This window comes from Perna viridis, chromosome 6, assembly GCF_037379345.1.
Source record: "Perna viridis isolate PV_CMFRI_1.1 ecotype Kerala chromosome 6, ASM3737934v1, whole genome shotgun sequence".
In the NCBI taxonomy this organism is placed as follows: domain Eukaryota; kingdom Metazoa; phylum Mollusca; class Bivalvia; order Mytilida; family Mytilidae; genus Perna; species Perna viridis.
In genome coordinates this window covers 28,648,421-28,672,535 of record NC_142450.1, presented here as the reverse complement: position 1 = coordinate 28,672,535, position 24,115 = coordinate 28,648,421, and the positions used below count along the sequence as shown (strand labels likewise).

The 24,115-nt window shown below is 33.9% G+C and overlaps 1 protein-coding gene across 3 annotated transcripts in view; it reads left to right on the top strand.

The window, feature by feature from the left end:
* Positions 1 to 3,804: 3,804 nt before the first annotated feature.
* Positions 3,805 to 24,115, top strand: part of LOC148614380 (toll-like receptor 3) — a 28,105-nt gene continuing 7,794 nt past the window's right edge. Inside the window, exons 1-3 of one of the 3 annotated variants that reach the window (XM_088588513.1) lie at positions 3,858 to 3,922; positions 8,122 to 8,268; positions 9,714 to 10,605. In XM_088588513.1, the coding sequence (XP_088444639.1) occupies positions 8,264 to 8,268; positions 9,714 to 10,605 (897 nt within the window). In that variant the 5' untranslated portion in view covers positions 3,858 to 3,922; positions 8,122 to 8,263. Of the gene's footprint in view, positions 3,923 to 8,121; positions 8,269 to 9,713; positions 10,606 to 24,115 lie in introns of those variants that run through there. The other 2 variants (XM_088588512.1, XR_015923650.1) reach the window with 2 other exon arrangements.

Sequence of the window (24,115 nt, the reverse complement as noted above, 5' to 3'; positions counted from 1 at the left end):
GTGCTTTAGAATATTCAATAGGCTATTTTTAGCAGGAATGATTGGTTAACGAATATATCAAACGCTACGTTAAACGTCAAAAGCTATATTATACAGACATGTGCCATGTGGATAGATAACGTTCACATAGCTACAATATCAACGGTCAGCACAATAATATCGCAAATTTATTTGTCAAATGTTAATGTGCCATTGTCAATGTAGTCATAAAATTAAATGATTAAATTCAGTTGCCATTTAATATTCATTAAAAATACGTAAAAAATCATGAATAAATACGTAATCTGCCGACAGCGAATACAGAAAAAAGACAACCTTCTTCTGGAATCATTTATCTCCCGTATAAACCAAACATATGTCTTAAGCGAACAAAAGTTAAGGTTTAATGTTGATTTGGTTTCCACATCCATCCATCCATCCATCCATCATAAAATTTTCTTACCATCGTCGGTACCATCGTTACCATCATCAAAATTTTTATCAAACTTTAAAGTTATGAAAAATGAATAGTAAACTAGTTTACTATTTACTTTTCAATAGTGAATAATGAATAGTGAACTGTACTCCAACTTCAGTCCGGTTGATTGGTCAATCCAAGGTTTATTAGAATTAATTTGTAAGTAAACGTACGGTTTGTACACTTGTAGACATTAAAGACGTAAAAATCAACGCAAATTTTTATATGATTTTTCTCCAAACTAAAAAATCCTTTAAGACAAACACTGTAGACTGCGTGCAACTTATATCAACACACAGTATCATATTTCTGCAGAGGGAACAGTTATATATAGGTAAATGTATACCAAGTGAAAACCCAGGTGTTAACAATGGGGGTCAAAATATTCCCTGATTAATTCTAGATTAAACCTTTGATGGGGAGGTAAAATACTCCTCACTTATCTTAATTAAAACAGATTGTATAATTGAAATCATTTTGGTATTAATAGTTTTTACCAGAATAAAGTAACCACTTTATCACAGTTAAACTAGGTTAATGTTGCAAATACTATAATTAGACATTTTTCCTCAAAGAAATAGGGGACGATTATTATTTAAAAACAAAATAAAGGCGAGACACCATGTGTTAATTTTGACTTCGAATCGAAAAGTAGGTAACTATGGTTTTGTTCTTAATAATAGGAAAAATCACCATGAACTTATGGATACAAACAAATGAATCTAAGAAAAAACCGTCGGTATATAACACTTAAAAACCGCATGTTGATCATTTATCACATACTAGTGTTGTGGACCCATGCAATTAATATTCAAAATATTAACCATCTAATTGGACATTTATAAGAACTTGAAAGAGTAATCAAGGGAACCAAGGTTATAGCGGTAATCAAAAGAATGTAATCCAGGGACAAAGACCAGACATGGAAAACAGACATACACAACAAAGAACATAAAGTAATTAAACTCATACATACAAAGTAACAAAAGTAAATGAGCAACTCGGACTCCACTAAAAACTGGGAGCATGGACCAGGTGCACCGGTAGGGTAAGCATCCTCTGCTTTTCTAGAACCATCCGCCGAGTTGCTCATAAAAAGTCAAGTCCGAGGTAGACAAACTAGGAAAGGAAAACTATGACCCGTTGAAGAAATCAGTTTTCATGGTGCAGATGGATACACCATAACGATCCACGAGTTCATGATGACGACCATAAAACTTCTGTAGTGATGACTTCAATATTGTAGCAACATAACTCTGTTCCAGAAGCCTATTTGTTAGAGTTCTAGTGCGATACAAAAAGTCTGCGTAGTTTTGGCAAGCTCTGGCATAACGTATGAGTTGTGATATGAACACCGAAGGGATGTTGCCACAGATGAAAGGAAAGTTGACAATTCTGAATGAAAAGTAATAATGTGTACCTACATCAACATTATCTTTCCCTTTAAATATAAAAAAACCCTAACGGCGCCGAGATGGTCGAGGGCTGACATAGTCTATTGAGTTTCTTTTTGAATCTATGAAGTGAAATACAGTAATTGTAAACATTGTTTGCTAAATTTTTTTATCAACGAAAACAATATCACGAAGAATAAAGGAATTAGCGTGGATTATTGTATTATGCTTTTACTTTTGTTGTTATCTTGTAGTGAAAATTAATCTTGTTTTCAAAATAAATGAGCTCTATATCTTCTCCCTAGGGGACATTTCATCACGTAAATGATTTCTTGGAAAAGGTTCAGGTAAAGAGATACTTGTTTAGACTTAATTCATACGGTTTTGTGGTAACTGAGGTGATCTGTTTTATATGACTCAATGAGTTGGTGGTATATTAGAATAATCTTGTCCGTCCAAAATTCGTCGGAATTATCTCGGCTCCGAATGAATGGATTGATAGTTAATTTTGTGCGTGACTTTACATGTATGTAGATGATGTATATTTTGTAAGTGTTTTTGGGTGCAGTCCGATATCAACTTCTTATTCGTTGGACTTTTTCGTCACAAAAATCCCAAATTTCAATGGATGGATTCGTGTTTCGTGTGTAACATTTCGATGTAGCTTTGTATAGATTAGGTACACGCTGTACTTCCTGTGCGGGTAGGGGTCAATCTACCACGAAAACGCGGGCACAGCTACATAACTATTTCATCTGCTTTTTTTTGTCATTAGTAGAGTCCGTATCAAAATGTATTTTACGGTAAAGACAATTGACAAATTGACTTAAGATACGTGAGACAAATAGTAACGTTTTGAATTACACTTCTACCAATAATATGAAAATACAAAGAGACTTTTAAAATTACAAAATGAATCATTTTATTTTATAAACTTTAATAGATTTACTACAAAGTATAAACAAAAACATAAATGGGAATGAGTTCTATTGGAGGTCGTTTTTTTGAGAAGTGTTACTTTTTTGCTAAAAAAAATCCTATGTAGAACATTTCTTTGAACATGAAGTTATTAAATTTCTTAAATTATCATTAAGTTTTTTTTTTCAAGTTTTTGTAAATTTCTTTTTGAGACCCTAAATATGCCATCGCATTTTTGATTTGAGTAATAACAACAATGGTACATGCATGATGCACAGATTCAAGGACATTTCAAAAGTGACATATAGGCCCAAGGTGTCGGATGTATGAATCGAAAAAAAATAATTGTACATACCAATTTATGTTAATAGTTGTCACTATTACAAAAACATTACTTATACACTATAGAAATAAGAATCATTTTTAGTATGGTTCGAATAGTAGTAGCTATTCCGGTAAACGCTATCGAGAATTATAATACGGATATAGGCTTCGCATATGAAGAACGCAAATATCTGTACTCAGCTAAGATTTCTTTGTCGATAATCCGCTATGTTATTATTCGCATATATCTCGACCAACCGGAATATGAGAGATATTAATAATGCGTCTGCGTTAAAAATTCAAATAATCATTTCCTAACTGCAAACGTCATTTTCGACGGAATAATACTGAGCCATTAATGTTACAGCAACATCTACAGCCACGCTCTACTCTACTACATTCAAACCTGTCTTAGCGCCCACCTGATATGTTTCAACAATAACCTATCGTAAATGACAATGATTATATTTACCATATGTATTGCATTATACATGGAATTAACCTATGATAAAATTCCACATGTCTTCAATGACTATGATATTGCTTTTTCATGGAAGGTCACTTAAGATGGGTTTGACGATATACACAACTCAAGGATTAACGGAAGATTAATAAAACAATCGATGAGAATCTCATTGTGGGATTTCAAACGATTGTACTAAACGACATTGATCGATTTCACAGCATAGACACGGGTGCAGAGACTTTTAAATTTCAAGGTTCAATGTTTGTTTTAGCAGATTGTTACCCTGGACACGCTGCAGGTGCAAATTACTTCCTGGCCTGGTATGATATACAACTATCTTAGGACAAGGAAGTTCACAAGCTCGTATGTATAATCATATGGCGCTTATCATCATAAAATTAATTTTGCTGTCCTATTACAAAGTCTTAAGAAAGATCTTTTACGAAGACGTGAAATGATCACAAAGCAATGCTATGAAATTTATAATAAGGATTACTTTCACCAGACTATTTTATATTAACAAATTGAATTTTGCTGCAAATCGTATATATTGACTATTAAATGTAAGACATGATGAGAAATTCAAGAAAAACTGACGCCCTATTTTATCACTATCATGTAATATATTTGCATATGTAGTAAACATGTATTTTTAAAACTTTATCTATAGAAGCCATAAGTTGACTAAACCAGTTAATAAGCTAAGGGATATAGTTATAATATTGTTTCCAAATCGAAAGCATTTTTATATTAACATTGATTCGCTCATAGGGTTTTTACATAGAAACTAACACACTACAATAATACTCAGTTTTAGGCATGATGTGGGTTGTATTCTTATTGTATGACTTATTATGTACCATGGTTCTCAACCAATCATGGTAAGAACTTGTGTAATACATACGATGAGGACAGTTTGTAGTTTTAAACTGGTCTGGAGCTGGTATGTCAGTTAAGTGCTAGTAGTCCTTTTGTTTGTGCATTTGTGTAACGTATAATCAGTTTCTTTTTTCTGTTATTAAAAAGGGACTCAGACCTTTCTGAACTGATTTTAGATGTGTTTAATTGTGTACTAGTAATATTTATTCCACAGTGACCTGCATTATAAGGGAGTTATGTTAAAGTACTTTAACCCGGCTGCATTTTTGCGCCTGTCGTAAGTTGGGAACTTCTGGCCCCTGTATGTGATGTTTCGTTTTTCCGTTTACTTTGATAGTGCTGGAGTATATAGGGGCAATTATTTCGATGTACCTGTGTGAAATATTGTGAAGGGCCAGTGCGGCCTACCCTGTGGTATATGTGGGTTTCCTCGTCGTTTATTGAAGACTCATAGGTGGCTTTGGGCTGAGATTTGTCTTCTGTGTTGGCTTATTGTCACTTAGAAATATTCACAATATCCGTTCTCGTTATATTTGTTACAATCAGACTAATTTCTAAAATTGGAAACAAGTGTGTCTAAAATACCCCGATGGTAATATTTGTCTGATCAAAAAAGTATTTTATTTTATTATAATATTGCTTGCATCAAGGGCGGGTGGTCGAAGAACTGATCCGCGACTCAGGTATATAGCAAGACTTTTAAATCGGTAGTCACTGTGCATGCTTCTTTGCCAAGCACACGATATCAAGGGTGACGCTTGGTTCGCGCAGACAAAATAATATGTCGGGTGACATGCCTACGGTTTTTTTTGTTAAAGTCTACTAGCAAATAATGGAACTTATTTTTTATAACATGACCAACACTGGATCTTGGCATCACTTAATTTAGAAAGTTTTGAATAGAATGTAAGATAATCATTCATTTTACCAGTTGTCCGAATTGCTAATTTGCATTGCAGATGTCAACAAACTATAAATAGTTTTACAGGGTTTTACAGCTATTTTGTCCATCAAAAAAGGTCGTTATTCTAAAAGTCTTATGGTCAGCACCATGACCTGTCTCTTTTCAATATGTGTCCAACGACCTCCATTTGTCACATGTTTTCTTCCTCTTTCATTGGACTTTACTTTAAACGGGTACACACAGACAGTGTCTTGTAATGCCTGGAGCAGGAACTGATCGGTAGGGTACCCCAGTTAATCTTGTTTTCAGTGGGGTTCTTGTTGTTAGTGTTTCGTTGTGCACTTTGGTGTTCTTGCTTGTGGTACGATTTGATTTCCTTCTTTTGTCCTTATCCAGTTTTCTTCAAAGATTTCCCTTTGACTGCACCTTTGCATTTACATATTCTTTTAACAAAACAACACACAACAATATAAAACATTAACATCCTATATTCATTACTATAAATTAAAAAAAATCGATATTCTAAACGTAAATCGTTTTTAGTAATATTAATTATTTTCTCAGACGGATTAAACGTCCCCACAACAGAAAACCCTAAGGAATATTCATGCAAAACTCGGTGTAGTAGTTTCAGAGGTGAAGAGTTTTGAAAGTGTAATCAAGGGAACCAAGGTTATAGCGGTAATCAAAAGAATGTAATCCAGGGACAAAGACCAGACATGGAAAACAGACATACACAACAAAGAACATAAATAACTAAAATCATACATACAAAGTAACAAAAGCAAATGAGTAACTCGGACTCCACTAAAAACTGGGAGCATGAACCAAAAAACCACGACGACTTCAAGTGATGGCAATATCTCATTTGGCCCTTCGGGCCATGTGAGTTTAAAATGATTAAATTGAAATCTGGAATATATTTGTGTTAACGTATGTCATAGAGATGTAGGATATCCTTGCTGAAGTTATGCTCTCATTTATTTTAGATATAGAACTTGTCATGGGATCAGTTGATACTTTTTCACATCTACTCCTATCTTGTTTAACATTTAATCTATTATTTCTTTGTTTTAATTCTGTATGCAGGCATAAACTGTAAACTTAATCTTTGCTATGATATATCAACTTTAAACAGTTTTATATTCATAAAATATTTCCTGTATCCTGAATTGTAAGTGGTTTCTATACCCAAAAAACAAATATGTATCATGTTGACTTAACAGTCAAAGGTTTATCCAACTTTACAGTTTGAGTACATGCATGCATGGTTTATATATAGAAAAAACCTTTACATTTTAGACCGATGTTTCCTTTCTTGGGAAAACACAAATCTTTTGAAAAAAAACAAAGAATGTACACGCGGAAAAATCATAACATTTACTTTTTGTAAAATCCATTACTTTGCCATTTGGTGTACAGATATTTGCATGCAAATGTTGTGGAATACTCGGTATAGAGGCAAACAGTGGTATTTTACTCAGCTTTGTGTAGCTACAAATACGCTTTGTAAGTCTCAATTTAACTGTCTGAGACATTTCACCAGGTAATGAATGGTCATTCAATCAAGAGAAAACCAACTCATAAATAAACTCTATTACTCGCTGTAATAATCAAAATTACTAAAATTACATATGGTCGCATATTTGGAAAATAATATTCGTGTAATCAAATTAAATGCTAAGAAAATTGTACTGGTGTAATATTTGTTTAAGTCCCATTTCTTGAAATGTTTAAATTCATTCGATTTATTATTTTTGTGGTGGGAACATTAGTTTTACAATCGTAACATTGAGACAATAAATATTAATGTATTGATATTTGACAAATGATCCCGGATTTTTCACCATTATACACTCCTATTTAGACCACAATGCATTTGATGGAAGAATTTTAGATTAAAAGTAAGAAGAATAGATGTTCCCCTTTTGTCTGAATCTAAAAAATAAAACAAGCACATGTATTATGATATTGATTTTGCTAGGTCTGCCGAGTGCACGACTAAACCCCTTTCAAAAACTCCTATACCTACTTTAATTACGACAGTCAATGATTGACCCAAGAGTTACTGTGATAAAGATTATACTCTAAGTGACGTGAATCAGATGTAGATTCCAAAACAAACTAAAAAGACCTATTGGAGTGTCTTTACAGTAGCAGCCTTACTTTGAACAGTATACAAACTTTTAAGTAGATGTCTTTGTAAGAATCATGTAAAATCTGAAATATGTAATAAACCCCAGAAAAGACTACATATTTTTATTTTTGTAATTAATTTATTTTATGGGTTTATATTATGAAATGTGTTATTATTCATTCAAATCTACATGCTCTTAAGAGATAATCAACATTAAACATTAAACATCCAATAGATTCCATTGTATTTGGGTGTCATTTATCTCCCTTAATTTTGAAATCTACAGTGCATTCTACATAATTTTTATCTTCTAAGGACACGGGTTATATGAAAAACTGAATGTTAATTTTTTTTTTATTATGGCAATTCAAACAAAATATCAAAAATAAAAATATATAGGCTTTTTACCCATGAATAATATTTTGCATGATTCTTAGCTAGAGTGCTACTTAATTGTTTGCCCTGTAACCACATTTCTGCATGATAAGCTTAAGTTAGTTTTGTGGGATCTTATTCATTAATGTTTCAATACAATACAAGGGCCTAAAATATATGTTAATGTAGTATTAGGTAGCAAAAAGTGTATTTTTGAAAACAATCCACAATGATTCTTACAAAAAGTGTTTTGTTGTTTAATGTTAGAATTTCTGGTCGACAACATTTTCCCGCATTTGGAGGACAGTCCGTCCAGCAGAGAACATGAGTTCTATCCTTTGTCAGGGATATATTTAGTTTTTTTCATCGCTACCGAAGACTTACGATCGTTATCACAATTAGATCACAGATGAGGTAAGATATCTTCATTTAGATATCACTTCGTATCGGATTGAAAACCCATCGAACTGGATAAATAATAGGTACAATGGTGCAGGTCCTCTGACATATTGCTACGTGTCGGAGGAGTCGCATAGCAGCTAGATCATATGACTCACAACGGTACAAACATATTTTGAATCACGCTACTTTCTTGTTGCGACAATAAACAGACATGGATATATTTCATTTGCTTTGAAAATCTTTAAAATAAGTTCTTGATTTTGCATGACATATCAATGTGAGCTTGTCAAGTACAAAATCAACCGGTCGCGGACAATGTTTGAATTGTCGTACATATTAAGTGATATTGTTAATCTTCGATATTTTTTTTAATATATTTTTCATGTTTGTATTACCATTACCGTATCATTTACATCATCAATCTTATTTTAATTAAATGAAATCGCCTTGCTTTACAGTTGCACCGTTGTGACAATTGCCACTGGCGGCAAGGATGGCTTATCCTTGCAAGTGCTTGAGTTTTTAGGTTGTGATTTCTTGTTTTCGTTATCGTCAAGTCTCTGACTATATACTTCGATTTTGATGTAAAATTATTCGTTCTGTGTTTGAGGCATCTGTATGTTTATGTTCATTATGTACCAGTAAAACATGAAAATATCTAACGGTAAATAAGGTCCGCAAAACCAAACAAGAAAAGTTTCTTCGACGAGCCTCATTAAAGTGCAAAATATAAGACAAATATGTATATGTGTTTTTAAATTTTATTTCAAATCGAAAGGACATTCACTCGGTAAGGTTGTTTTTAATCGGAAAACATTCATCAATGGTAGTTGATTTAAACCCTGTAACCTTACAAAATATAAGCGAATCATACGTTGAAGTACTATATTTTGACCCTCATTTGTCGGCGGTTGTAGACTTTATTTGATATATTTTTCTTAACAGTTGTGGAGCTAAATGTATATAAAGCTTTTTCTTGTGTACACATGTATCTCTATGGTCTTTCTATTTAAATATTAAACATATCTCAACGGGGCAATCACAAAAAGTCTTGATAAGAACAACACCCTGACATGCATGATAACTATTGATTTTGTTAAACGCATGCCAAATCTATCAATCAAATACAATACAAACAAAAAATAAATGTAATCGCCGACCACTTCAGATCAAACAATAGTTGTGGCAAAATGGTTACATGTAACTGAGGACTTCCGCGTTTTTCTTGAATTGATGGTAACTAGTAGATACAGGAAATAACTCATTAATAGTACGTACAAAATGCATAAAGCAATTTATTTTTAAGCTGTAAAATCAATTAAGGACACAGTTAGCTATACAAAAATGACTATTCTACGTGGTAAAATGGTTTGGATATTATTATTAACTTTTGAAGGAATTACGTGCATTAACGAAGGTTGTATAATAAGCCACCATCAGAGTTATGTTTCTTGTAGGAACATGCAATTAATGGAAGTTCCAAAACGATTACCACAGAAAATGAGAAAATTGGATCTTAGTAGAAACCTGATTCGAGAACTTCATTCAGACAGTTTTTCAAGGTACAGGGAGTTAAAACATCTGATAATCGACGATAATGAATTCGTTCATATTCATCCAAATGCATTTCGAGGTTTGGAGAGGTTAACGTTGTTGTCTTTGCGTAGAAATAAACTGAATGTTTCAAGTGCTGATCCAAATGCCGTTTTTAATCCACTTAAGTCTTTAGAAAAGTTGGACATAAGCAGGAATTCAGACAAGAAGGTAAGCAACAAGTATGACAAGTATAATATTCCAACAAATGACCTGACAAAGTTACGCGAATTATCAATTGACTTAATTTCAAAACCAGAATTTGGAGAAAAGTTCAAGATTTTACGATCGTTAGAAAAAGTGACATTCGACTATTGTAAAGCTGATGTTTTAAATGATACCTTTAACAATTTCCCCAATAGTTTAAAGGAGTTTCATTTGACAACATGCAAACATTTTGTTGATGTTGATCAATGGCTTTTGAAACCGTTCCCACATTTAAGCGTACTTAACTTAACAAACAGCAACGTACAACTCATTCCGGCATTTGAACTGCTTCGTCCCCTGCAAAACAGAACAATGGATGGGATATATTTCCGAGGATTGACAGGTGCCATTGGTACCTTTAGAATCCTACCAATCATAACTCTGACGCCAAAAGATTTGAAATATTTTAACAACATCTGTGTACGAACCTTTGATATCTCCGACAATAATATCGTTTCTGTGAAGGAAAACGCTTTAAGTATGTCAAAACATCCACATTGTTTTGAAAATATGCTAAGCGCGGGAAACCGGTATAGTATGGATGGCTGAGCTGTACAGTTTTCTATTTATTTGTGGCAACTAAATAACTTGAAGCTGCTTGATTTTTCGTACCTGCCACTGGAGTTTCGCGATCCGGTTTTTATTAATGTTTACAGAGATGAGCATAATTCATGGGTGTACGAGAAGACCCAAAACCACTATAAAATGTCAAATGTTAATGTGGTTATTTACCTTCCCCGACAATTACAATTTGCTAGGATTACACATTTGATGGCGGTAGGGGGATTTCGAGAATTTAAGTTAATAAACAGCAGCCTTGAACATTTAGAAGTGTCGTATTTTGAAATTGAAATATTTTCGTACCTAAAATTTGAAGGGATCAATAAAATGAAACATCTGGATTTGTCTGGAATCGATTCCGCTATAACCATTGGAGAAGGGAAAATTTCTCATCTTGAGAACTTAAGGACTTTAGTTCTTAGAAATGTCAAACTTTACCATGTTGTTAAAACTAATAATACAATATTTCACTGGTGCCCTAAGATACATAATCTGGATATTTCATACAATTACATGTGGTTCCTCAAGCTCAGATCATTTGGACCATTGCGACATCTACGGTCGTTAAACTTATCTCATAATATGTTTGATGGGATACCCGATATTATAACAACATTTCCAGAGTTAAGACAATTGGATATTTCCTATAATGAGTTAACTTCTATACCCATGCATGTATGTAAGTGGATAGACAACCAAAGACAGAAGTTTGGGTCATTTAGACTATATCTCGACAAAAACCCTTTTATCTGCTCTTGTGAAACCGAAGACTTTGTAGAATGGCTCACGAATACTAATGTTACATTAGACAACAAGGGAAACTACTCCTGCTGGATTCCGAAACCAACAAATGAAAAAAGATATACAGTTGACGTTTCGGATAATATAAACAAGTTTTTCGCTCACTGTGACTCAAAAAAATGGCTGAAAACAGGGATTTGTTTGCTGGTGACTCTTTGTAGTTCCTTGATTTTAGTTACCTTAATTTATAATATTCGATGGAGGATAATTTATAGATTCCAACGAATCTTACGAAAACTTGGTGAAGGAGTTTTAGGTATAAAGTTACCTTATGAATTATATTTTTCGTATTTGAATGAAAATGACGAATGCAGAGGAAAAGCTAAGGATGTACTAAGCAAAGTTGAATGGTACGGTTTTAAATCGTATTTTAGGGGTAGGGATTCACTGCCAGGAGGGGACGAATATTTACAAATTTCAGATGCAATAAGTAAGAGCAGAAACGTCATATTTTTTGACATGCCCACGTCTAACGATGGAGATATCAAGAAGAGACAATATGAAATAAGGAAAGCAACATATGAATATGTTGAAAACAATTTGAGGAAATTTATTATAGTTACTGAAAACGACGATTTGGCATCTACCAAAATCATTCACGATTGGTTTAGTGCGGTTCTCAAAAAAGATATCAAGTTGATAAAGTGGCCAACTAGAGAAGAAAACATCGAGGATTTTTATTACCGTTTACGACTTTACTTGACATTTCCCTACTAAGATCAAGTCTGGCTTAGTAATACCTTTCCATGGTCAGTGCTGTTTTTTTTTAAATAAAAATTTTCAATTGGATAAAGTTGTCAGTAAACAAGTCTTGATCTATGTTCTTTTGATAATCACTTAACATGAAAGCTCATAACCGAATCTCGTTGGAAAGGGAGTACTTTCTAAAGTTTTAACACTATTTTGATACTTACATGTAGATTAAATCCTTTTTTCGTAATGGGTTTCGTCTTTTCTGTTGGTCTATTACAAACTTATTGTTCGTGTGTTGAAGTTTGAACCTTTGTTTTGATAACAGATTTTCCTCTTTCGCATTTGAGATGTCCTTTTTTGTACATTATGTATTTCAAAATAAACAAAAAATGTTTGCTTGTTAGATAGTTACACTGTTCTTTGGTTCACGTACACAATCATACAATATTTAAATTATACCTAATTTATATTAATTGTGTACATGTTAAAATATTCTACATATACATTATGGTATAATATCACTGTGTTTTCAAATCAGCAACCACGAGTTGGGCTACTTAATTATCCTTGGGAAATGGGATCCCTCTTACGTAACTGTCAATGTAAAACAAGTGCTTCATTACATAAGTTAAATTAGTCTACTTCATCCGAACTGCTTTTTAAAGTTCATATATAGTATTGCATTTTAGATGTTTTTAATTAAAAGTGCCCCCAGTTTACATGAAGCATGTGGTGGTATCAAATAGGACCCGGAGATTAGTATTGTCAAATTAACATGGATATTGCTTATTTTGTAAAAGAGTAATCAACGGAACCAAGGCTATATCGGTAATCAAAAGAATGTATTCCAGGGAGAAAGACCAGACATGGAAACAGACATACACAACAAAGAACATAAAGTAACTAAAATCATACATACAAAGTAACAAAAGTAAATGAGCAACTCGGACTCTACTAAAACTAGAAGCATGGGTGCACCGGTAGGGTAAGCGTCCTCTGCTTTTCTAGAAACATCCGCCCAGTTGCGGAAACTGAGATTAAAGGATCTAGCTAAACGATATTTTTTCTTTCTGATCAGATCAGCTCAGCTATAAAGTCAGCCTCATAAGAGTATGCTTTGCTATCAAAAGTTGATATCAGCTTGTGGGCTTTTTGTTTTCGAATTGCAAACCCACCCAAAAAGCTCACATTTGCACATGAGATCATGAAAACTTACATAGTTTACGACCGTGGAAGAACTCGAAAAAAATATTTTAAGTATCAAAATATGTAAATAAGTCTTTCGGTGTGAGCACGTTAATATGTTCAACATGCTAGTATAAAAAAGGCCCGAAACTAGTATTGAAGAATATACTACTTTTGTCTTTCTAAATGTCGTATTGATAAGATTTTAGGATGATTGTGTTGATTTCGGAAAATAATACCAATTAGTCAATTAGTATCGTGCTGAGATAACCCCTGTTCACCCCCATTCGACAACCAAAATGTTTTTTGGTTTCATTTTCTAGTTTCGATTTCACTATTCTTTTGTTCCTGTTTTATGACTTCTTTTTTCATTCATTTTTTTATTCGTTTTTACGCGTGTTGCAGCGTTTCATTTCTTTTTTTATTTTCAAGTTTATACAGACTTTAATGTACCCTGCCGGAACTTTATAGACAGAAAAAATATATTTTTATAAAGATAAACATATTTATTATTGTATTCTGTAAAGATCGAGTACACTGTCCAACATCATTTGATTTGATAAATGGATTTACTTTAGATATTGTTTAAAAAAGTTTTAAAATTTCTCATACTTATACGGTCTTACATTTGTGCACATGGTCATTCTACACCAGTTTAAGAGCATTTTTTTGCAATAAACTTTCTTTCCACTTTTTACTTATTCCGGATTGAATCATAAGTGCGGGATTATACAGGCTCTACAACATTAGACACATTATCTTTACCTTTTATACCAACCATACTGTGAGCTATCGATTCTAATATAAACCAAGTGAACTGTTATTATACGATTAATTTTCGGAACTTATTATGCATGGCGTGCACCTTGAAATTTGGTCGTGTGTTAAAATTTGTATCCCTTTAATCCCTTGCTTAATGTATAAAAAGATAGAACATTGAAGAAAAATGTTATTTATACAAATTAAATGTTATAATAAACAAATTTACATTTCAATAAGAACTTCCGGTATAACACGTACCATTGTACCTTTTACATTGATTAAAATGAAGAATAGAATACGTAGACGATGCAAGATAGAGGAAGTATTTTTTGTGTAACAAACAATATGCTCCTTTATTATTTGCAGTTAGACTATTTGAATAAGGTTAACAAAACATAAGCACCTTGTCATATTTACCGAATGTTGTGCTTACTATTAAATGTGAAGTCTGATACAATGAAGTAAGATATTCTGTACTTGTGTCAGGACATACCAAGGTAGCTTTTAAGATATTATTGTGAAAATGCATAATTACAAACTGTAAGTGTATGATATATGACGTAATTATTTGCTTTTGCTCCCTATTTGAATTACGAAAAAGTAAACATGAATGAATTAAATAACTATCTTTGTAAGAATCATGCAAAATCTGAAAAATGTGATACACCCAAAAAAAAAAGGCTACATATTTTTATTTTTGTACTTAAGTTGTTTTATGGGTCTATACTATGAAATGTGTAATTATTCATTCAAATCTACCTGCTCTTAGGAGATAATCAACATTGAAAATCCAGTAGATCCTATTGTATTCAAGTGTCATTTACAGAGTTATCTCCCTTTATTTTGAAATCTATAGTGCATTCTATATAATTTTTATCTCCTAAGAGCAGGGGTTATATGAAAAACCACATGTTAATTTCTGTTTACTATGACATTTCAAACAAAATATCAAAAATAAAAATATGTAGGCTTTTTACCCATGAATCATATTTTGCATGATCCTTAGCTGGAGTGCTACTTAAATATTTGTGATAAGCTTATCTTTAAACTTCTAGCGGCTTCTTTAGCAAGTACTATTATTTTTCATTTATATATATGTAAGCATTATACGATATGTTTTTAGTTTGATGTCATACATAACGTTTTTCACATGGGATTAAGTTGAAAAAAGATTTTAACTAGACGGTGCCCCAACTCTTTTCTCAAAGTTTTAACTATAACCCAGAGTATATGTACTTTTTGATTCATTTGACGCTAGTTGGCATAAACCATTCACAGTTAATTTGGGTTCTTGCTGATCTCTGTATATATTTATAGATTTAGTCTAATTGTTGTTTATCTCTTTTAGTTTGTATGCTTTTGAAAGTGTTGCCAATTGATTTACCCTCTTTGATATCAGTTTGTTTTTCGCACTTTGGTAATTCCAATTTATTTTGTTAGATTCGTTTTAATTTCCCAAAAAGACATATAAATTTCCTAAAATATAATTTTTATACCTTTGGTAAAGAAATAACTAATCTGACTACTTCCCAATTCAACAAAGAGTTGAACAAGTTTAACTAAGTTTAGTGTCTTGATTTGATTTCTCTCTTGTTCGAAACACTTTCGTGACAAGGTTTCTAAGTACTTTTTACATTTATTGGCCGTTTCCGCCTTTTTTAAAGAGCAAAACCTCATAACACGGAAACGTAAAATTTGGCATTTATACAAATCGAAAGGGAGCTTACTTCAATAGATTTCATAAAGTTTCATAAAAGTTGGTGAATGTGTTTTTGAGTTATTGTTCGAAAACTTGAAAATCCCCCTTTTTAAGTAAAAAAAAAATTTGAGGTATTAGATTGACTTCATAATTCCAAGATTCGTATATTTCTGTTATGTTATGCGTTTTCCACCTCATATACAACGCTGAAAAATATTTTATTCAATTAATTGGTCCTTTGAATAATGCGGCTCTCGATTCATTTCTTGTAATAACTACAATGAATTTTTCAATGATTGAAGGCGAGATAAATACTTTGATTAGACATAATTGAGATCTAATCGGTGCTTTGAATTTTCAGTTGTAAATATTTTTATTCTATTTGGTAATACTTTATAAAGGTATGTTGTGGCTATTGCAACCGGGACTAATTGTGTTTCTCTCAAGTGTTCTATACCTGTCACTCTAGTACACTCCCTTTACAAAACAGGTCTTGAAACTCCATTTTCTGAACCTACCTCATCATTATACAGACTTGTGGCAATCATTTTGGATATTGATTCCCACAGACTCTTCAAACCAGTTTGTTTTAAAGGTCAAGATGAAGGTTGATTGATTGATTGTTGGGGTTTAACGTGTGAGCAGCAATATTTCAATTACATTCAGACGATGAACATGAAATGGATGATAAAATGAACATGAAATGAACAAAAGGGATGGGACATAAGGATAATAGGGTCGACAAATTTTGATTGCCACTAGAAAAAGGGAGGTATTGGTAAGGTCCGGCAATTTAGCCTCCTGTGGCGGAGCGCAAAGGTTCCTATTCCTATCGAATACCACAGCAGGGTTCTTTAACGTTCGCGGAACGTGGCATCTTTCCCAACACGGTGCACCACTATGGCTTGCGGTCAGGTTTTCCGTATTATAGCCTGACAAACCCGGCATGTAACACGCCAGGGGTATCCCATTCCACCTCCTGGGGCACACATCCCAGTTGCTCTGTAGGCAGAGCGCCTAGCCCACGGCTAGGTTTCTGAGCACTATTTAGTCGCCCTTTATGACAACCTTACTACTGCTGCAGGCCTATTCTTTTAACACACGGACTTGCACAGTGCGTCAAGATGAAGGAAAACGACCATTTCTTGCACTACCGTTTGTCAACAAAGGTATAGATGCAATTGATTTGGCTGACATCCTCCATCACAAAAACGTTACGAACAAAATCCCCCCGTATTTCAAAGACAAATCAATATCGATTATTTAAACTTCACCTATTGCATCCAAAATTTTCAATTATAAGAAGACTATTGCAGGACCTAGAGATTTTGACTTCAAGTCTAATCACCTGACTGACCTTTCAAAAAACTCACCATTCAAATATGATCCTTCTGGTCATAAGCAGTAATATAACCTATACTGCTACCACACTTTCCAAAATGAGAGAGTGGAAAACCATAAATTTGTGCTATCCTCTTTTGGTTTCTATACCAACGACGATTATTGTGATTTAACGTCTATGTACTGGATTCCTAAACTCCACAAGAGTCCATGCAAACAGCGATACATAGCTGGATCTGCAAAATGTACCACCAAACCTCTTTCAAAACTTTTAACTTCAATACTCACAACTATCAAAGTGGGTTTCCAGTCCTACCATGACACTTGTTACTCCGTAGTGATATTAATTCAATTTGGATCTTGTAAAATTAGAGATTCGCTAGAGACCCTCAATTCAAGATTATTATCAGAATACAATAGGAACAAAGTTATTGATTTTTTCTCTCTTTAAACTTCTATTCCCCATACTCAGTAAAAATCCCGACTCAATGTTATTACTCCATAAGAGACGGTTCAAGTAAATACACATATGTAGTTCTAAGTAGAGATTTCTCATAATTTGTGAAAACAATTCCAAATCATCTTCCAAATATACATAAGACGTTTTCAAAATGCTGGAATTTTTGATTGACAATATATTTGTCCAGGATGGTGGACGCAGTCTTCAATAAACGGTCGGCATTCCAATGGGAACAAATTGTGCTACTCTTCTTGCTGACCTATTTCTTTACTCTCATGAGAAGGCTGAATTTATAGCTGATATGATCCAAAAGAAAGAATTTGTTTAGCTACATCTTTTAATCTCAGTTTCCGCTATATTGATGAGGTATTATAGTTAAACAATCCTAGCTTCGGGGATTTTATACGTCGCATCTACCCAAAAGAATTTGAGTTAAAGGCTACTTACAATAATGCATCTGGAACAGGGTTGCTACCAGATTGAATTCATTACTACAGACGTTTTATAGTCGTCATCATGAACTCGTGGATCGTTACGGTGTATCCATCTGCACCATGAAAACTTTTATCTCTTGTCTACCCTGGAATGACTTTTTATGAGAAACTCGGCTTGTGTTTCTAGAAAATCAGAGGACGCATACCCTACTGGTGCACCTGGTCCATGCTCCCTGTTTTTAGTGGAGTCCGAGTTGCTCATTTACTTTTGTTACTTTGTTTATATTATTTTGGTTATTTTATGTTCTTTGTTGTGTGTTTGTTTTCCATGTCTGGTCTTTGTCCCTGGATTACATTTATTTGATTTCCGTTAGAATCTTGGTTCTCTTAATTACTCTAAGCCTATTTGTTTCTAGATACGATGTTTCAGTTGTGGGTCCGTCTAATCGTCTCAGCATGCGATGCCCAGTATGAGCTATGCGATTTTACTAGACGACATTCCATGTAAGCAACGTTGTAATTGAATACTATGATTGAAGTCTTCTTTTTTTATATATAATTGACGTAAGGTGTTGCCATCACGCCACTGAAAAATGACCCCTTATCTATGGTAAAAATGTTGACGGCCCTCGGGACAGTCGTCATAACTATAATCCAACAACAAAATCAAAAACTACAACAACAACAACAATATAGAAAAATCTAACTACCACAACGGTATCAAACGGTTAATGATTAAAAGTTTTCAAATACATAAAATGTCAAGGCTTTATGTGGTTTAGAATTAAGTTAGTTGGCAGTATTAATGAAAGTTTAATTTTAAATGATTGGTCTTGGACATTTGCGAAAGAAAAGTGCAAACATGAAAAAGACTTAATATATATGAAACTTCAATGTTTATCGTCAACTTCATATAATAATATTAACTTCTTGCATTGCTTTGGTTAAACGTGAAAAAGAATGGGTTTGCAGATCTTATTAACTTTAAAATAATTTTAAAATACATTAATATTTTAAGTTAATCAAGGCATAAATATGACGCCGTCATTACATTCGTCGGTCATGAAATACAAGCTCCGAAAAAGCGTCTGATGTTCGAAATTAACTGCAGACGCTGCAGCAAGCCCTCTCAGAGAATGAAAGAATTTCGCGAAGTCGGAAAAAAGTGAATGTTATTACGCGGCAATATCTTATTCTCGAACGTTTGATTTGAATTATGTCCGAGAATTTCGAAAGGCTGTTTGCAGCGGTTAGCAAGATGGGAAATGAACGACTGGCGCTGCGTGGAGCTTGGAAATAACGTACGTTATTTTGTAGGTTTAGCAGGAAGCATTTATGAGATATTGTTTCGTTTAACTTTCCACTTCAGTGATTATAACATAACAAGGCTTGCGTGAATTTCATCGAAGAGAATGCATTTTCTGTAACGGAACTTGATAGAAGTATTATATCAATTGTGTATGTAAGTCTCTTCACGTATCTCCGTGGTTACATGAGAATGGATCTACAATTCAAACACATGGAGATTATCCGATACAAAATGACAAATATCTTTTTCCACGTGATAAAACATGCAATTGAAGATTGTGCATCGTAATGCAGCGTTTTGAAATACCAAAAGTAAACAATAAAACGCATATCGGACATCGGACATCATACGTTCTTTGATCATCGAAATTCCGGAATGGAAAATGAACGTAGATCGAGACATTATTACAATACAATACAATAATAGAATAATCATGAAAGTGCTTGATTTTACTTCGTGTAGTTTACTTTATCAATGTCATATTTACAACTCGTAAGTGTCTATTTAATTGACACTAGCCCTAGTTAGCATACATCACTTGCAACTAGTTCGGGTTCTTGTTGATCTCTGTATGTATTTATAGATTTTGTTTTTCTTATTGTTTTTCCCGTCAGTTTTTATTTTTTTTGTTTTCGAACGTGTTTTACCCATGGATATATCTGATATCATTTTCATTGGCATTTTGGTATTTTCAATTCTTTCAATTTCTTTCTGGTGATAACTTCATCGTTAATACTGTATTTCATAGGATTTTTCATCGACAGACAAAATAGGTAGAGTAGAGCAAGGTTCATAAAGCAGCGAAATGGCCTTTGCTGTAAATATATTATGTACAGGAGTAATCGGTTGTCAAATAGTGTTATTTAATTGTACATGTATGTTGTTGTCTCATAAAAAAATCTCGTGTGTGCCGCAGCTTTCGTATACTTAAGTCCGGTAGGCGTGTATATAATATGTACAGTACAAATCAGTACAAATAATATATTATGTACATTAATAGTCCGTACAAGTCATCTAATAAAACAACAAAAACAGACAAATACAGATGCTGACTATATAGCATTGTCCAAATATTCTCCAAATCTAAACGGATAGTTATATTGACGTAAACTGAAATAACGTACGGTAGAAGTAGCTTTAATGTTTGGACGCAAGTCTATGTGGCGGTATATCGTTCTTAAATTATTAAAAGATTCATTTAACTAGGGCCTAGAAGTATTCTTTCTTATTTCTCTATACTTTGTACTCTAAAAGCTAGAAAAATAAGGCACAATTATTGTTAAACCGGCTTTAAATTTTCAAACTCTCATCTAATTTAAAATGAAGAGCTTTATTTCCCATATCAAAATGCATTGTTCCTGAGAGGTTACATTTTACGTTTGACGTCAATGAAGAATATGAACGTTATGCTGCCACAACGTTTCGACACTGCTTTTATAGGTGCAGATATTTGCCTACGCTGGCATTGGATAACTTTAGCAATAAATATCTGCCCTAAAACTCAACTAATCTTGATACACCAAAATAATCAGATTAAAATTTCGAATTAGAGTATAGAAAAGGTACTCCCTATCCTATAAAAATCAATAAAGTTACTGTATGTTGACGTCATATTAGTGGTTCACCATAAAAAAATATAATCGATAAATCACAAATACAAAGTAGCAAAAGCATATGAGCAACTCGGACTCCACTAAAAACAGGGAGCATGGACCAGGTGCACCGGTAGAGTAAGCGTCCTCTTCTTTTCTAGAAACACCCAACGAGTTGCTCATAAAAAAGTCAAGTCCGGGGTAGTCGAAAGAAGAAAGAAAAACTATGACACGTTGAACAAATCAGTTTTCATAGCGTAGATGGATACACAGTAGCGATCCACGAGTTCATGATTACGACCATAAAATTTCTATAATAATGACTTCAATCTTGTAGCAACATAACTCTGTTCCAGAAACCTACTTGTTAGAAGTCTAGCGCGATGCAAAAAGTCTGCGAAGTTTCGGCAAGCTCTGGCATAACTTATGAGTTGTAATATGAACACTCCATACGCAGGTGCTGAAGGGATGTTGCCACGACTGAAGGGAAAGTTGACAATTCTGAATTAAAAAGGCATCACGTTTGTCGTAAAATTTTGTCAATAGTTTTCCTTTACCGTCGATTTCTAAGTGTAGGTCAAGATATGAGGCTGAATTCACAGTGTCTGTAGTATCCTTTTCTCAAGTTCTTTGGGGTAGATGTGATGTATCAAATCCCCAAAATTAGGATTGTTTAAAGATAATACGTCATTTGTATAGCGGAAACTGAGATTGAAGGATCTAGCTAAACGATATTCTTTCTTTCGGATCAGATCAGCTATAAAATCAACCTCATAAGAGTGAAGGAAAAGGTCAGCAAGTAGAGGAGCAGAATTTGTTCCCATTGAAATGCCGACCGTTTGTTGAAAAACGCGTCCGCAACACTGGACACATATGTTGAAAGTACCTTCCATTAAAACACAAATTATGGAAAATAAGTAACATAGTCCCCTTATGTGTTGAAAACGGACTTGCACACAAAATAAAAGCTAAACTTAAGTTCTGGCATTAATATGTAATACTAAATTTGCAAGAACTTAAGCTTTTCTCCCCAGTTTTCGTAAAATCATGAATGGTATATTCCCAAAGTACTGGGAAAATTGCATGTTAACATCTAAACATAATAAAAAATATAGTGAATGATCACTACTATATCACCTTCCACACCTTATATGTAAGTATTTCTTCTGACTCTGTAATAAAGTTATTAATTTCAACAATTAAAAAAATTGTTAGTTAATCATATTTGAAACTTGTTCTGTATATTAATGTTCATATGGCTGCCAGGTCTTTACCGTTTCTGTCTGTCTGGTCCTGTGTTGAAGTCCTCAGTGGAATGTCCTCTATTCTGTCTAATAGGTCCTTTAGATTGTTATCTCTGGTGGCTCTCTCGAAAATACCTAGCTATGCATCTGCATCATCTCAGGTAATTTGTCCATTATGGATTTGGAGTAGCACTTTGTAGTTAGATGTTCTTGCTAGAGACACAAGTCTTTAGCTGTTTTTTGATAGTCCCAGGCAATGCCAACATGGCATATCTATTCAAGATATCTCCATTTTTACCAAAATCTCAATCTAGGGAAAAGGCAGCAAACCTCCAAGCAGTGAGTTTTTCTTCCGTGGTTAAGACTGTATCCTACAGGAGGCCAGGGCATGACAGTTGATAATATCACTTTACCTGAACTCCACTGTCTCCTTCCAGGTGGGAACAGGGGCATTTCTCCTCTCTTTAGTAGTCTTTCTACCGCTGTTAGGTTGGTTTCCTTTTTTCCTTCACTCACCTTTTCCCTAACATTTTGTTCCTTGCCTATTATATGGTCCTATACTTTCTGTTTCCTCTGGTGTTTCTGACTATTGAGTCTCTGATTTGGTATTCTTGATCATCTCCCAATTCAGATTGTTTAGTTACCCCTTTCATCGTTAACACTTCCATGGTTGTATCTTTCTCTGGTTCTCTAAACATTGACTCTTTCAACTTTTCAATACGTCTGGCCACTTCTTCGTCTTTCTCTTTCACATTAATATTTCCTGCTTTGAATTCTCACCTCACTTTAAATGTCTGTCAGCCACCCCAATGGTATATTGGGCTTCTTTTTCTATTTTGTCATGGAAAGTCTGAAGGGGGTCTTTCCCCTCCTCTTGCAACTGTCATCCTTTTCAGCAGCCTTTCCATTGGATTCCTTCCACAATCCATTGTTGAAATTCAACCCTAAACAAAGTGTCTTGGTCCTTTAGTCCAGTTTTAAATAGCCAACCTTCTCAGTTGATGTGAGCAAGATGCTGTTTATTAATAAACCTTCATGAGACTTTTCTTGTCTCTTCCCTTCTCGAATTGGGGCATACTTTCTTTTTGTGTTCTTTGGGGTGTTGTGAACTGGTATAACTCCTTGGGCCCTTCTCCACTCAACTTCCCAGTACCCAAGTGGTTTCTCATTGCTCCCTTTCCTCTCTAGCCATGAACTTAAGGCTGCCCTTGTTCTAACTGCCATCATGTCCTTCCTATCCAAAGGTTCCATTACCATGGCATAGTCTTGTGGCCTGATTGTCAACCAAAACTCATTCACTTCATTGAGGAAAGCCAACTCTTAGAATTCTCCGACCAGATTAAGATGTTGCATATTACAATGTCTCTTTAGTTCATTTATCCTCTTGACGATTCTCTGCTTTCTGGACGTAAAGGACAAATAACTTCATGGTTCTAAATTGCATGCGCTTTTAGGTCCAAAGGATTGTCAAAGGTATCTGGGCAAAGCCAAAACTTCAAGGAAACAGCAGAAGTTATCCTGAAATGACAATGAAGTATTTGTTTTACTTATGTGCTCCTATATGTTAATGATAAATCCAACCCCGGACCAATTACATGTATTCAACCACTTTTACCATGCAGAAGCCAGCATCCGTCTCTTCAAAATCCAACAAGCATGCAAAACATGCTATTCCAGGACTGTTTAATCCTACTATGACCAGACGCTGCTGCTGTTCTCAAAATTAAAAAAGTAGATTAAGCTCTTTGGTTGGCCAGACTCTTCCTAATCTTTCGATGGATCCATCTTCACACAAAAATAAATTAAATAGCATGGTTTAACAAGGCATTCACCTTCAGGTGTTTTGATCCTTGACAAGCGCCTCTTTAAATTTAAATGTTTCTCCCAGTGTATAAAGCCAGACAATCTACATGGTAAACTGATGATGGTTGCTTTCCTGTTCTTTTGACACGGTAAGTAACATCAGCTATATTTTTCT